Below are 16,351 nucleotides of genomic sequence, written 5' to 3' on the forward strand. Positions count from 1 at the left end.
GGAGAGAGGCTAGAAGTGGAGACAGGAAGGCTGGATGGGAGGAAGGGATGATTAAAGTCATGGGGTTGCAAAAAGGGCTGGAGAGGAAAGGTGATATAAATAAAGGTGACACACAGAGAAAAAAAACATGACAAAAGCCCAAATAAAAATTTATTCAATATTGTTATTAGATGACCACCACTGGCAAAAGTACACTTTAATTAAATATTTTCATCTATAGAAAACATCCTCACTTTTTCTTGTACCCACTGTGGATTAATTCCAGCAGTGTACTTCTTTAGTTGAGCTATTACATTGCTCGATTTTCTAATTTTCCTCCCATGTTCTCGATAATGTCGGAGGGCACAGTGGTGCAAAGATGATTACTGTCACCTCGCAACAAGAAACTTTTGGGTTTGACTCCACCGACTGGCTGCGGCTCCTCTGTATCCTCCCCCTGTGCCTGTGTGGTTACTCAGCTTCACCCGAGAGTTCAAAGACATGTTGAGTTAACTGGTGATCCTGGCCATAGGTGCAAATGTGATTGAGAATGGTTGTCTGTCTCTCCGTGTTAGGCTCGGTGACCTGTCTAGAGTGTACTTCCTCCTTTTCTTGCCCTATGACAGCTGGGATAGCCTCTACAAAGCTTGCTGCCAGTTTTTAGCACATCAGGCCTAATCATGCTTGAACACCTGCTTCCTTTCTCAATGTGAGGTCAAAGGTCAGAGTCTGGAAGTTTCTCACTAAGCTGTCTTTTTTCTTCTTTTTTCTCCTGAGCTGTCTTGAACGTTGCCTGATGGCTTCCACGCAGGGCCTCCACCTCACATTAGGTGGTCTCAGTGTGTAAATATAGTATATCTTAATACATCTAAATATATTTTCTCTCAAGTCCAAAAAAGGGAATAACAATGTTGACAAGCAGTACTGGCAACAGGTTTAGTTACTTGAAGTTAAAAAGCAACACTTTTAAAAACAACATAAATTTTTTTTTTTTTTTTTTTACTCAGTAACATGGGGTTTAAGCTTTTTGGATAAAAATTGGCAATGCATTTCAACATATTGTAATTGTAATTGATTAAGATAATTTTAAAGCATTGCAGATCAAGCTTTACAAATCCTTTAAGACCAGCTGTGGTGAGTGGTATAATAGTAGAATATAGCAAGTGCCTGTACAAGAAAAAAGTTAAGCAAGGGACTTTCACCTTGGAGAGAAGGTGTTGAATCCCTTGTGAAGCCAAAAGTTAGCCTATCTGTTGTGAGGCAGTCAGGAAAAGAGACAGGGAGAGAAGAGAGCTGCATACTGGCAACAAGCTTGTTGCAGGAATAGTTGATGAAGACACTTCTTTATCACTCTTTACTGTGTCATTGTCATTGTGCAGAAAGAATGTCAGATTCCAAACATTGCCTCCCCGATGGTGTTAGGATAGCAAGGTAGGTAGGAATATTGATATATGCAGTATAGAGCTAAATATCCACCCAGAAATAACAATGCAGTTTTAGATACTGCCATCATTTAGTGCATCAGCTCACATCTAATAGAGCTCCAGCCTGATGATGTATCTGCTGATGAGCTATGGCCAAGTAATGACATGCTCCGCTGCCTGTGAATCTATAGGTCTCTTCCCTAAGTCTACACTTTCAGGCTCCCAGGCTCTGGTTGGAAAACCACAGTCACTAAATCAAACCCATCCGGAGGGAAGAGGAGAGAAAGTGAGAGAGCGATGGAAAGAAAGAGACGGTGAATATGGGGGGAAAAGGGGGTCAACAGCCCGTTTCTCGGCCTTTCAGGGAAAGGAATGTGTTGGAAGGGATACAAATCAACCAGGAGTGACTGCACAATAAGGTCAGTGTGACCAGAGGAGAATCCCGACACAAATGCTCGACTTGCATATATACACGCACAGGAGCAAACACATTAAACACACAAATGCAAACACAGTGAGTGATTGAGTCGGGGCATAAGCTCATGCCCACCATGCGAGTGGCTAATAACCATGGCATGTTGCCAAACCCACTGTCTCCTCACTAATTCCCCCATGCACGCCAGCACTGGCGCCACACACTGCAGAACAGGGCTCTGTTTCGCAAAAGTTCTATGATCATTACTGAATTACTCAGATACATGAATGAAAAAACAGGCACACACGCCATCCAGTTTGCAAGGCCCTGAAGAAAAGATAATGAAACAAACAATGAAAACACTGTGAATTAATATTTGTTTATTGAGACTGCCTGCTCTCACTTAACACACACACACATATCTCAATGCCCACTCTGATGGGCTGGAAAAAGAGGGCAGAGAAGTGGCACTTTGCCAAGTGTGGTGCTGCCAAGAGACTCAGTATACCCCAGTCTCCAGCGGCATTTTAATCACACACACACACACACACACACACACACACACACACACACACACACACACACACACACACTTTCCCATCTGCTGTGCTTCATAGAAGCGGTGGCAAGCTTGTCACTGTCATTTGAAGTTGTCCCACCCTCCCATCCCCACAGAGGGGGACAAAAGAGAAGAAGAAAAGAGAGGGAGCCGAGGAGGGGGAGCAAGCAGTGGCATTCCTCCCCATGCTTCCTCTGTCACCCTCCAGTCGTCCTCTATTGAGCGCATTCCTTGCTACCACATCTTCAGCTCACCATCCTCTCCTTCCCCACCCCTCAGCGCCTCAGTCGTGTAACCTCTTTGCTCTCTTATTCCTTGCACTGCTCCTTACATACACATGGAGATCTGTCCGCTGGACAAAAAGACGGGGGAAAGTGCAGCTGTAATCATCTTCTTACAGCCGGCTTTGTTTAATGTTTGCATGTGTAGCTTACTGTGTTGTGGCATGACTGTTTGAGCAGTCAACCTGCTGTCTTCCCTAACACTCTTAATGTGGAATGTTAACCAGACACAACAAGCTCAGTCTTTCCAAGCAGATGCAAGTGGCCAAAGACTGTTAAGTACCCACCCTCTGTGCCCCAACCAGTACCCACACCCTACCTTCAGGGGTGTTCCATGCTCCCACTGTGGGTAATTGTGATTGTATTGAACTGGCCAAAAGCCAAGTGCACTCAACTGCCAAGTCTGCCAAGTCCAGCTGTGCTGTTGCGATCAAAACACACTCACAGCTCATCTCATGGCAATCAGCATGCGTAATTCCCTTGTCAAAATATACATATGTACACAACAACATGAAGGCATATGTTTCTGAATGGATTTGTTGAGTGTGAAAAGGACAGAAGGCTGCTCTGACACAGTGGAACAGAGCAGAGTAAAGGCTAACAAAGGCAGGAATCAAAGACGCTGTGAGACGGATAAATGCTCCAACAGTTGAGATAAAGAAGAGAATAGCACCACAGATTCCCACTCCATATACCCTTACTATTATATAGGCTATATAAGTCCTGCGTGTCACTCCCTCTATTAGAAATCTGTGCAGTTAGTGTAGCAGGAGGTTTACCTTTGTCCTTCCTCACCACTAACGATGTATTGACTGTGTAGTTGCTCTGAGTGGGTTGTGAAGTATTCGTCAAATCAAGGGTCCACAAGCATGAAGCACATCGTGGTCAGCCCAGTTCAAACCCTCTGTTTCCTTCCATATGAGGGTTCACTGCAATGGTTTTGAGCATTTGAAATGAAAAGTGGCTCCTTCTGAAATATTTCTGACATGATGTGACCGAGCAGAGAGTGCAGACTGCAGTGGACAGTAGGAACTGTTTCAGATCATCAGTCTATCGCTATAGCTTCACTACGGTTGCTGCATGGGGACATTTAATGATTTAAACGCTACAGCCCTGTGTACCTCTTTACTCTATTCTGTGTGAACACGGAAAGCGTGTCTTGTGTCACGTTTCTGGCCCGAGAGAAGGAAATGGGCCGTGTCATGTCAGTGTGAGCTGCAGCGCAACACGCATGATGAAGAGGGCTTAAATAACTCATGAAAACCCCGTTCTCATACCACAGTAGACCACAGGGAGGATCATTCAATGTTACGTGTGTGTCTGTAGATGTGAGGTCCCCCCCCACCCCTTGTCATGACTGTTTAGCCAAGTGCCTTTGTGGTGGTGCTACAGTGTCTGTGTGTTTAGTTAGAAGGAGAGCTTTAGATGGTTTCTGTAAACGACAACAGGGCACTCGTGGCTAAACAGAAATAGCTGTGGAAAAAAGAAAGCGAGGCCTGAGCAGGAAAGAGCAAAAGAGAGAGAGAGAGCTGAAGAAAGCGACAGTGGAAAAGAGGAGGATGAGATAAGAAACGTACAAAACGGTGATGTTTATTAGTGTAAACATTTCCATAAATAAAAGAGAGAAGAAAAAGGGGATTTTGCATTCAGTTAAAAGGCAGTTTGGCTAAACTGATGAGAGGAGACAGCCAGCACTTTCCACATAAACACACTGAGCTCCAAACCCCTCTGTTGTGATGGCCTCCCTCAGGACATATAGTCACAATTTTTTTGTGGCTGTGCCTGCTTCATCATGACATCTTCAACCTCATTTTCCAGCATTACTTTAGCAGTCCCATCCTCTTAACCCTCGGGTCAAGCACCACTTAAATGCACTATAAAGGAGATGTGAACTGATGCAAAGCATACAATTTCAATAACTGATTGAAAAGTGTATTTGATTCATCTATCTAGAAGTAAACTTTCAAGTTAATAACAAAAAGGGTCTTTGTAAAAAAAAAAGAAAAAAAAAAGGTGGCTTTGTAGGTTTGCATTGCTGGTGATTTGGAGCAGCTGCGATAAAACAATGCACTCAAAGGATGGTGAAGAGATGAAACGCCTGGGACATTTGCAAAACAAACTGCAGACAAATCATCTTCACGTCCCATAATCTCACTCGGCAGATTGTATCGATAGATATTTGTGATGTGACACGATGGAAAAGAAGCCGTTAATGTATGACGCTTGGTGATACGTATTCTTGGTATACGGATGAGGTGAAATGGGGCTGTAAAGTGTAAAAAAGGCAGAAGTATAAGAGTACATGGTGGGACAAGCACGAAGAGAGGAAGTCAAAAGTAATTTTTGTCACTTTTCGGTTAGAGTGTCAGAACTGCCAAAGATCTCATTTCATTCACTCCGGGGGTCTCACCACTTCCTGTGTTGCTACATAGCAGGGTCACACAGATACCTCACACAGGAAAAAGTAAGCACAGATAAGTCGCTTACCAAGTAAAGAGTATATATTTCGTGGGTGTGGTTCATTCTAGCTGCAGAGTGTTTACTACTGAATGTTCTGAGTGACAGACTCTCGAGTAGTTCTGGCCACAGGAGACACACAGAGACAAGATCAACAAATGCAATATTAAACATATCAGTCAGTCAGATAATACTGCTAATGGCTGGAGAATGGCAAAAGGAAATTCGATTGCACTGCTTTATAGTGCAGTAAGCTCTGTAAAATCACAGTAGTGTTAAGTGAAATGCTTTGAATCACAGATCCCTGGTGCGTAAAAGACAAATAAAAGGCTTCAGTGTTTTAAGCAAAACAGAAAAACAACAAAGAGAAGCAATAGTGATGGAAATAGGGAAGACGGAAGTATAAAACCAGTGGAACAAGTGGGTTTTGCAATACTCACTGGAAAGCTGACGGTCTGCTCTTTCTGCCTCCAAGGTCAGTGGCCGAGGAGGAGTGTAGTCACCTGTAGTTTGTGAGGGCCCCGAACCCGCGTCCACTTCCTTACTGGCTCCTGCTGCAGCCTCAATCACAGTACTACCCTGAAACATAGAAAGACTGTTAGGGTACCGAGGTATAAGAGGCATTTATTAAGTCTAAATACATTTCCTAGAATAACCATCAACAACAACTCAGTTTAAAGATTCACCTGCTGTGAAAGTCACAATATGAGAGATGCTGTGGAAATGTTTGCAAAACATACTTGTTCTTACTTTATCAGGGCTAAAGCAGAAATACTGGTATTGTAATAAACTTTAAACAACAACAAGAGATTGATGGTGCAAATATAGCAATTAACTGCAGATCTATTTTGACTGCAAACATTTTTAGCTGCTGTCACAGCACTCAGATTTCTGCTATAAAAAGACAACAACCGAAGGGGGATGCAGCTCTGGGTGAAGAAATGTCCCTTCCCTGAAGTGACAGAGCTACAAAACAGGGAGACAGACAGACAGAATCAAAGAGCGAGACAGAGGGAGACTTTTCCTGACAGACCAAGTCTGTTTGTACGTGCTCTACTCTGCCCCCTTCCACAGCTGAAAGAGGAAAGATGGATGAGACATCAGCAGAGAGACAAGCTGACCATGAAAAGCAGAGGGAGAAGCAGAGGGTGGCTGTCAGCGAGGTGAGCGAGAAGAGTGGGAAAGACTTTAAAAAAAAAAAAAGAAGAAAAGAAAAAAAGACCGTGATGGCTCCCTCCATTGACGAGTAGCAGAGAGACAGGCAGGGGAGGTGCAGCACATCTTAAGACAAAAAGGCACCCTGGGCTTATGAAATATACATAGCTCTCAGCTGGAGACAGAGACACGGAGCGACAGAGCAGAGGAGGGCCCTGAAGACTGACGAGACTCCACTACCCCTCCTAAACACACACTGCTAAAAATAAAATACACAGACACATTCCTAATGACTTCTCATGAGGAGCCGGGGGGAGTAGTTAGAGTCTCTTTTTCCTCCTTTATTTAAGTGTGTGTGCTCGCCTGACTGACTGTATGTATTCACAGACATTTGTTGATGTTTGTGAAACATCAAGGTGCGTCAATGCTTCCTCCTACAGTTACAAGTTGAGTGGGCAAACCCAAAACGGTAAATATGACACAACAAACTGACAAGTGCTTTGGCAGTTGGCCTGTATGTAAATTCGCATACTGGTCAGGGGATTTTTTGTTAGCTCAACCGCTTCTCTCAAATCTGCCCACGGGCCTTCTTTTCAGGCCCAGACAGCTGCCTGTGCCACACTAGCAGTTAAAAACCATTTCAAATACACCTCACTTAACAATACATTCACCCTTTGTTCAAGCCAATGATTCACCTCTCCTACGCACTTTTGGTTATGGATATGCCACTGAGGTATTAGGATTCTCATCCCATTGTATTTTTGTGCACCTGTCTAACCTGCAAGAATGTCACTGGGTATTTTAACTTCTTTGCTGCTTTATTATATCTTATCTTAGCCTCTTCATCAGGCATGTTGGGTATGCTTTAAGGCTCTACACACCTTAAAAGCAAAGTAAGGGGGAGGACAGTGCAGGCAAATAGTCATGTCTGAGCCCGTGGATTAACTCTACTCCAGACAACACACACAACAAACATGCTCACGTGTTTCCTAACCTTTTCTGCCACTCACTCTCTTTCATCAGCCACTTTGGTGTCTTTTTTTCTTGTTTAAAAGGCACAAGTAAATGGCTTATTTATGAACTCCCTAAAGTGGATGTAAAACTATAAAAAAAGAAAGGAGAAGGGCACAGAGAAGCAGCTAGCAGGGCATGAACTTTTATATCTAGTCAAGGACATTAGCCTACATAATTTAATTACTCAGATATTGTTTCTTTTCTCATCCGCTAAACTGGATGGCAGGAAGCAGCACTTACAAATCCAACCCTCAAAGAAAAAGCCAAGATAACAGGACTCATTGATGCTAATTTAGATGTTGGGATCAAAGGCTTAAAATGGCTCAGTTAGACCCAAAATATTGGGAAGCTATATATTTTCACAATGTCTTGGTGACACAACATAACCCTGTGACAGCAGCAGAAGTGCTTTCATACACAGCTATAAGCTAAGCAAAGTGTTACCTTCTCAATGACTAGCAAATAATGTAGCGATTCATGATTTGTTCTTAATCCGTTTAATGTGTTGGCATGCTGATATTTGTTAATACGTATTAACTGCAAAGTGCAGCTAGGGCTAAGGAATTCTCTGTGACGCATGTCTTTGTTTGTTCCCAAGATGTCACACAAATTGAAATGATGGGAAATTTAAGAGGAAGACAATTGATTGCACATCCAACCCAACCCAAGCAAAAGCTTAATTTATTTTTACAAAAACTACAAGTAACTACCTCTTAGTGCCTCGCCAACTCCATCAATCACTAAAACAGTAAATCTGAATCACACATTTATGCTGCATTGCCAAAAATAAGAAAGAAAAATGTGCCCGCATAAATAAAACTGATCTAAAGCTATATAACCACTCTTTTATTTGAAGAGCTGTGCCTGAGTGTGCATGCACACTTATGTTGACATATGCTTTCTGAATAGACCAGAAATAGACCAAGGCCATTTAAGATGCAAAGCAGGAGTCAGGAGGTGAAATGAGAAAGATCTACAGAGGTAGTACTAATTGAGGTTAATTCCAGAGTTCAGCATTATCTCTCTAATCGGTAAGGAGGGTGTTAGTAATGGATGATGTCACAGGACATGGAGAGAGCCTGCCAGCACAAATCACTTGCAGTGTGAAGTATAGTACGCCCTCCAAGGATCACAAGACATTAGTAGCTGAGAGCAGATCTTGATAGGTGGCTAAAGATAAACAGTCCAGAGGGTACGCAGGCTTACATGTAGAAAAGTGTGCATGCTTGTGTGCCTCTATTACTGTCTTAGAGAAAAAGGCTTTTCAGTCAAGAGAGCCACGACCTCTGTAGTTATCTGCCTGTCTTAAGCTACATATCACCTGTCAGCTTCTAAACAGCGTTCACAACCTCTTGCATGCATCCACTCACCTTGTTCTAGAGTCTGTATCACTTCTTCTAAGTGAGACGCAGGGAGTGATGAGGCAACGCATGTGCACATCACTCAAAAAGACATTTAGCCTTTGATAATTACTCTCTGTCTCTCTCATCCACACTCACTGTGGCCTAACTCAGGCCACTTCGGCGAGAAGCACTTTAGTCACGTCCGCACCATCAATACTTAAACCCTGCACAACATCTGCAGTTCAGCACCTTCCAGATTCATTAAGGAGGAGGACTGGGGGGGACCAAAAGGATACGTCAATAAGCAAAGCTGGTGTGCGCACATTTGTGTGTGTGTGTCACCAGGGTGCAGGGCCATCCTTAAGCACTGCTGACAGTCTAGACAGGAAATACACTTGAGGATGTCAATAAGTTAGTCAGCGGGAATGACGAGAGATCAATACTAACACAGGATGATGTCAGTGGCTGCAGATGAGATCACCTGAAGCATCAGGTATGAGGATCGACATTAGATGTGGCTTGATATAAAATTAATGGTATTATCACATAGTGTGGGTAAGAGAGAAAGTGGGTGAACATCATTTTTTCTTTTAATTACTCATGACATGCTAATCTACAAATACATGAAGATATAACTGATACTGAATCCAGACTTTTGAAAGACTTTCAAGTAACTGAAGAAGCTTCTCGGATGAAACTCAAAGAAGTCCTGTCGTTTTTCTTTCCAAGCTCTTTAGACTAAAAACACAATTCCACTTATTGTCTTTATTACCCTGGCATCACCGGTTAAATCACAATTGTGTTGAATCGTTAAACTTTCTAGAGCAAAGGAAATATTTCATATGAAAATGCCACGGATTAAAACTTCAACATTTTTGGGAATCAACACCTTTAAGTTGCATAAAGCGATTCTCCCTTGAGATCTGTGAAAACGATGAGATGATGCTGATTTCACCCACGGGACATGACTGCTTTATATCACATTGCCTTTCTTGCCGTGGCTTTTGGCGTGAGTGTCTGCGTGTGTGCGCACGCCGCTCAATGTGTGTTTGCGTGTGTTCTCAGCTCTACTGACATTTCCTCAAACGTGGTTGACATTTCCGGGGGATTTGAAGACTTGATCCCTTCTGTGTTTGAAGAGCTGTGTGCTGCCCTCCTCACAGCACCGAAGGAAACGCTGCAGCAGAGCCAGCAGCATGCCCTGCCTTCAGGGCTTTAGTCTACAGCATTTGGAGCGGCCCGTCCTCATTCACCCGTAGTGTGATCAGGAGAAGACCTGCACTATACATTGCCTGCCTTTTAGAGACGACTGGTTCACTGCTTGGTCTTTTCCTTAGTCTTGCTGTTTTCCCCTGAGGTGTGGAGTGTTTCTGCTTTTCTCAACTGAGGCAGAAAAGCTATAAGCAAAAGATATGAGAGAAGAAAGTAGATAGAGATAGTGTGGGAGGGAGTGAGAGGGAGAGAAAACAAGAATGTGTGATGGAGAGAGGGAGAGATCCGTTTCTCCTGCTACAGGCTGGTTAGTGGAGCGAACTGACACAGACTGACATCTCTCTTCCACGGAGACTGAGTTAAAAAGAGCTTGGCTACTCTTTGTCCATTACTCTCTCTCACTCTCTCTCTTTCTCCAGCTTTCCCACTTCTTACTCTTTCAGATGTCCAACCCTCTCTCTCTTTCTCCTTCTCTCTCTGACCACCCCGAGGCTCCCGTGTCTTGCTTTTTCTGCCTGGATGGACTGTGCAGCAGTCCTGTCCTAGCCTGGGGCTCAAATTACACCCTACCGCCCTGTGTTAGCCTCACATGCGCGTGCACGTGCACACACACACACACACACGTATGTACACAAGCAAAATGCACAGAAGCCCATACGGTAGCCGCGAGGAGGCCCAGGGCCCAAACACAGGTCAGGGCTGGGTCAGTTAAAGGCAGATGGACAGCAAACCCAAATGAATCAAGCCTCACACCAAGTAAAATAAATTCATATTTGATAGTGTGTGTAAGTGTATTTAAACACTAATAAAAACATTGATCTTGTGGCATAATAAAAAAATATGCCTGATATTCAAATAACCGTGAAATGAGAAGACTATGTTAAGACCACGTCTTGCATGGTCAGTTCAAAGTCATCCTGTCATTACCACAAACCTGAAAACTGATGTTAGGTATGATCTTGGTCTCCTGTCCTCAGCAAACACCTTAAGCACCAGACTAAATCAGCATTATGTCTTTAACCAAACTACATCTTTATGGCGCACAAATAAAGTAAAAGTAACTCCCCAGGACCATAAGATCCTGTAGGTCAGATGATTTGTGTGTGTGTGCTGATCTGACCTCACTATCTCCCTGCCCTTCAAATGTCAGTGATGTCATGGTTGTAAAAGATGTGTTTCCTGATGGAGAGCGGAAGGGAAGCATTCAGTTGCTTCCTGAGTCTATTTGTCCCTAGGAGCAGGATGCAGGGGTACAAGTGACTCAATAACAATGTGTCACTTTATTGACCCCCATGTAGGATACACAGTATCACCCCCTTCAAGGCAAGTCATACTACACTGCTGAGCAGGAGCAGGGGAGCATTCAGATTTAGTGCTTATAGTACTGCATATATGGTACAGACAAAAGCATGTATAGTTTATTTTACTCCTGCCTGTTACCCTTCATAGTTTATCTCCAAAATTCAAAGTCAAAGTTACAGTATTGCACTTCTATTTCAGTTATTTGAACTGAGGCTTAGAAAGGTTAAACCTGCAGTTAGGTCTCAAGCTGTGGGTTGAAAACAAACTAGATGGGTGTCAATAAATCAAGAGAAATGCTGCTTTACGGCAATGCAGTGTGTCCTTGAGTTAATGTATCAAATGCTACATGAATGCAATCCATTTTTCTTCAGCCTCAGTCACAATGCTCTAACAACAAAATATCATTCATATGCCAACACGCAAGCATGCACACACCCAGCTGGGCATAATGCAGGACTGCATCCTTCTCTCAAATCTGTTGGGATCTCTAGAAGGAAGAGGGTAAGTGCTATTGATTGGCTTCTTCCTGCTTCAGTTGGCTGTCGGACTGAAAACAAGCTTGACCATTTGACAGTATACTTATTTTTTTTAAAGTGTAGCTTAACTACATACACACTTAACGCACATGGAGCTCATATTTCCATTCATCTAGTACAGAATCAGAATCAGGTCCCTTGTGTTTACATGAAAACAAAGTACTTAAAATTATGTTAAAATCTATTTTTAAGTGAAAGTGTGACAGAAAAAAAGCAGTTTGTAATCATTATATGAATAAATTTAATTAAGAAACCAGGCAATGGACTCATGATCATTATCTACATATGTTTTGGATCAGGCTGTTCTTTAAAATCACATCATGAAACGCATCTATACTGCAGTTGCCTGTTCTGCTTGTATACAGGTACCAAGAGAAGCCAACATGAAGACAGGCACTTGGGTCAATATAAAACACTCCTCTGGGCAGCACTGTGACATTATGAATAGAAACCTTTGGTGTTCGATGGTATTTTGATATGAAGCAAAACAAAGCTGCAAGGATACAAATCAGACAGAGATAAAGTCTATAAAAAGACACTGATGGTGACAGATAGGCTGCTCACTGTGGTTTAAAAAAATTAAAGGGAGGGTTGGAAGCAGTGGTAAAGGGGTATGCACATATGTGGGTGGACTAATGACACTACTTTAAAAAACAAAACAAAAACAGCCTACGTAAAGAAATGATCTACAAGTTATCATTGCACACCTCATTGAGAGAGCAAGAAATTAACTGGTCTCTAAAACTAGCTTCCTAAAATAAACGAACTCTTTAGTTACATGTGCACAAATGCCTCAAATAAGATGTAAATAAAGCAAAAACCTTGTGAAAGCGAACAATCATCTCCACAACTGACTCAGCTGGTCAAATGATATACTGTGCAACACTGGAAAATTTAAGTATAACAGTTATATTAAATTGCATTTAAGGTGCAATTATGACTCAGAGAAACAGTCAGCACATTCAGTAGTGTTGTAAAATCAGTTTTACTCTGTTTTCAGTCAAGTGAAGTATGCACAAGTTGTAAAAAAAAAAAAAGAAAAGAAAAGAGAAGGAAAAAGAAAAGAACAAAACACAGTGATTCGATTTATCTACCCGTGATTTATCCCATCATATCTAAGGTTCAATATTAACCATGTTAGCATTTAAATGTCTTTTTTTATGTGCAGTCTTTATTGCACCATTTACTGGGAAATGTGAATGGCTGGTGTCAGCCAAAAAAAACACCCACTGCTGTGCTCATATATCTGTTGTCAGGCGCCAAGAAAATATATACAGTAGGTAATATATACAGCAGAGCACAGCAAAACAACTCTATTCTCCAGAGAGTGAAGAAAGTAGGGAGACAGCGAGAACAAGATAGAGAGAGATATACTGATAGAAGGAGAGAGAGAGAGAGAGAGAAACACAAAGGGCTGTTTTCTGCTGGGTGGGTAAAGTGTGTCCAGGGGGCAGCTGAGTGAGCACACACACAACACAAAGTCTGTCATTAGTTCCAGCTTTCTGCAGACACAACAAACCGTGTGTGTGTGTGCATATGACAGAGAGAAAGAGAGAAGGAAAGAGAGAGTGACAATGCATCCATGTGCGCCGCTGGGTATGTGTAAAGGTTTTGTGCATGTGTGTGGAGTTTTAGACATTGACAAAAGCCTGTGTTGTTGAGCTTGTCCTCTCTGATGTACTGCTCCTTCAGGATCACAGGCCTGTGCAGTCAATACTCGCTCTGCGTGGCTGTGCGGATGTGTGCGCGTTAGATTAGTCACAATCCTCCTTTCTCCTCTTTTCATCTTCTCTTCCCCTCTTCTCTCTCCATCCTCCTCTCAGTGTCTTCCTCTGACACTGCCACACACACTGCCTCCTATCTACCAGCTGCCACTATGCAGCCATTCGTCAGAGCTACGATTAGCGAGCGGAGGAATGTCATGTAGCTGCAGCCGACTTCTCACCCCGACCCTGACCTTTCACCTCTGGGTGACCCCTGACGACCCGGAGCAGGAGCAGCTGCTTTTACTCTGTGATGACATGCTCCATTAGGCCTGACACCTGCTGCTACACGTATCAAATCACTGTGACACACACACACAGTCTTGCACACACACACATAGACATAGAAACACACACACACAGAAATACATACAATTTGTACACACAAAGATGCAAAAAAATGGGTGGTAGAAGCAAGATTCACAACAGTTACTTATGCACAGGCATACACAAACACAATGGCCTTTGCACATGCTAATGTAGAAAGGCGGCCCTCTTATGGGATTACACAGTCATTACAGAGAGGGGGTCATGAGGGGCACCTGTAGCTGAGCGGCTCCACAGTCTATTAGGATCCAGTGTGTGTGAAAAACAGAGAGAGAATAAAAGAGACCAAATATGTAGTATATAAATTGAGGTATAAGCAGGACTAGAGTAGTGTTATACAGCCAACACTAGCACCATTCAGTGGGCACTGTGCATATGTTCAGTGTGCAATAAGACCTTCTTTGTATGAGTGAGTGTTTGTGTGTGTGTGTGTGTGTGTGTGTGTGTGTGTGTGTGTGTGTGTGTGTGTACGCGCCCATGTCTGTGTGTGGGCCCCAGGCCGACTCTGACAGCTCAGTGGTAGCCATCTGCTGGCAGTCACACCAGGAGAAAGCAACCGCAGCCAAACAATGGAGAGCAATGACAGGCCAGGATTTGTGGGTAGTTTTCTATATGTGTGTGTGCATGCATGCGTGTGTCGTGGGGTGGGGGGTTCTGTGTGTATTTTAGTGTGGTGTGCGCGCTTTCCCTTCAAAGATCCAAATGAGCCCCTCTCTATGAGCATGTGCAGAGGGGCGTGGCTGTTGTTGATAGGCTGTCTCTGTTACCAGGCGATAGATTAACGAGCCCAAATGGCCATCTGAGGAGGATAGATAGCATGGGCGAGTGTGGGCTCACTTCATCTGCCTAGTTTATGTTTATATGTCCGGCCAACCCTTTTCTCTTTAATCTCCTTTATCACTCCATATCCTTCTCTGTGTAAGATTGAAGTTCATACATAAAAAACCCACAAAAAATAAAATGTTAGGTGGATGTGCACGTACTGCACTTTGGTGCACACATGCACAATTTACTCGCACATAACATCAAAGACTTTCTTTGTATATCCATCCAAAAAAAACCAAAAAACTGTTTGTCTCTCTCTCTCCATCTGCAGGTAGAGTGTCATCATGAATGTAGACAGATGGTTTGGTGTTGGAAGGAAGCTGGCTCCCTGGATTTGACACAGCAGTCTGAGAGCAAGCAGCATCCAGCTGGGTAGAGGCCTACACTGCCTTCTATAAAGAGCTTGCCAGGTGGCCAAGAAACAGGCTGCTGGGCTCCTGCAGCCACTACACGCATTACCCTGTAGTCACTATTCTGCTATTATATCACCAAACATGACACAGAGCTGTTTTTGACACAGACCAACAAATAAGTCAAGACCACAAGTCAGAAGCAGATAAACTGAAAAGCAAAACGCCAACATGGAAGGGAGAAATGGCTGATTATGAAAAGAATCCTTCTCCCTGCACTCCATTTGACCAAGTGCACTGTCTGTGTTGTGTGTGTTGCTTTGGCCATCCATGCCGTTGGATGGCAGCACTTCAAAGGCAGCCATCAGCAAGTTCCTTCTCTTCCACCTCCCGCTGTTGCTAGTTTGTGTGTATGTTTGTCAATGTGTGCATGTGGAGCAGTGCCTCCTGTAGCTGGGGGCTACTGGTGATCACCACTACCGCAGCGAGGCTGGCATTGCATGCCCGCTGGCACACTAACAGGGCACACCTATTTACACAAACCCAGACTGAATGGCAGGCATTGTCTGGGTGAGAATGCAACACTTAAGCTTCTGATTAAGGCAGAACAAAACCCTGAGGGGCAAGAGTGGTGAATGCAGGGAGGGAGAGAGCCAGAGAGGGAGAGGGAACGAGATGAAGGGAGGCAGGAAAGCGAGGCTCTATAAAGGGGGATCTCATCTACTGTAGCTGTGGGAAGGTGAGATAGGAGGGGGAATTTGAGAGAGGAAATGAAAAGAAGGAGGCGAAAAAGGCGAGAGGGCAAGAATTGGCAGCCATGTAAGGGACTCAGAAAGGCAGGCATGGGAAGTGAGAAGAAGAGGAGGTAGGTGAGGATGAAAAGCAGTGGTAGGAAGGGAACCAAGAGGGAGGCAGGGAGGAAAAGGGGTGGTGGGGGGATGAGCAGGGAGGCAGGCTTAGGAAGAGATAAAAAGACAACACAGAAGGAGCCAAGCAGTGAGGCAAAGAGGGAGAAGACAGAAGGAGCTGCTGTCGAGGTATCCGCACTGATAAGGATGAAGTGATGTTGCCCTATAATAGCAATGAAAATAGACAGATAGCGCCCTCCAATGGTGCTCGTGCTCTAGTAATGCACTCTAAATCCTGCCCCCTCTTGTTCAGGGACTGTACTGCAAATAAACAAGAGTAGCCAATTCCAAATCAATTAAAGTGGTAACACAGTCATTTAAGCTGCTTTCTAGCTGGTTCTCAAACTTGAATTTGACACTAAGGATGGATGATTTAACAAAAAAGATGTAATATTCACAGAAAGCATGTAAAGCTTCTTCATTCAAAACAGTTCAGACACACATGAAATTCTCTGTTTATGCATGTGTGTGTGTGTGTGTGTGTGTGTGTGTGTGTGTGTG

The 16,351-nt window shown here is 43.5% G+C and overlaps 1 protein-coding gene across 1 annotated transcript in view; it reads right to left on the reverse strand.

Moving 5' to 3' along the window:
* gse1b (Gse1 coiled-coil protein b) overlaps nucleotides 1–16,351 on the reverse strand; it is a 169,324-nt gene that overhangs the window by 113,677 nt on the left and 39,296 nt on the right. Inside the window, exon 2 of the mRNA XM_005915169.3 lies at nucleotides 5,556–5,694. Within this exon, the coding sequence (XP_005915231.1) occupies nucleotides 5,556–5,694 (139 nt within the window). The remainder of the gene's footprint in view (nucleotides 1–5,555; nucleotides 5,695–16,351) is intronic.

The sequence above is a fragment of the Haplochromis burtoni genome, unplaced genomic scaffold (assembly GCF_018398535.1).
Source record: "Haplochromis burtoni strain Fernald_Lab_line unplaced genomic scaffold, NCSU_Asbu1 Contig_11, whole genome shotgun sequence".
NCBI lineage: Eukaryota > Metazoa > Chordata > Actinopteri > Cichliformes > Cichlidae > Haplochromis > Haplochromis burtoni.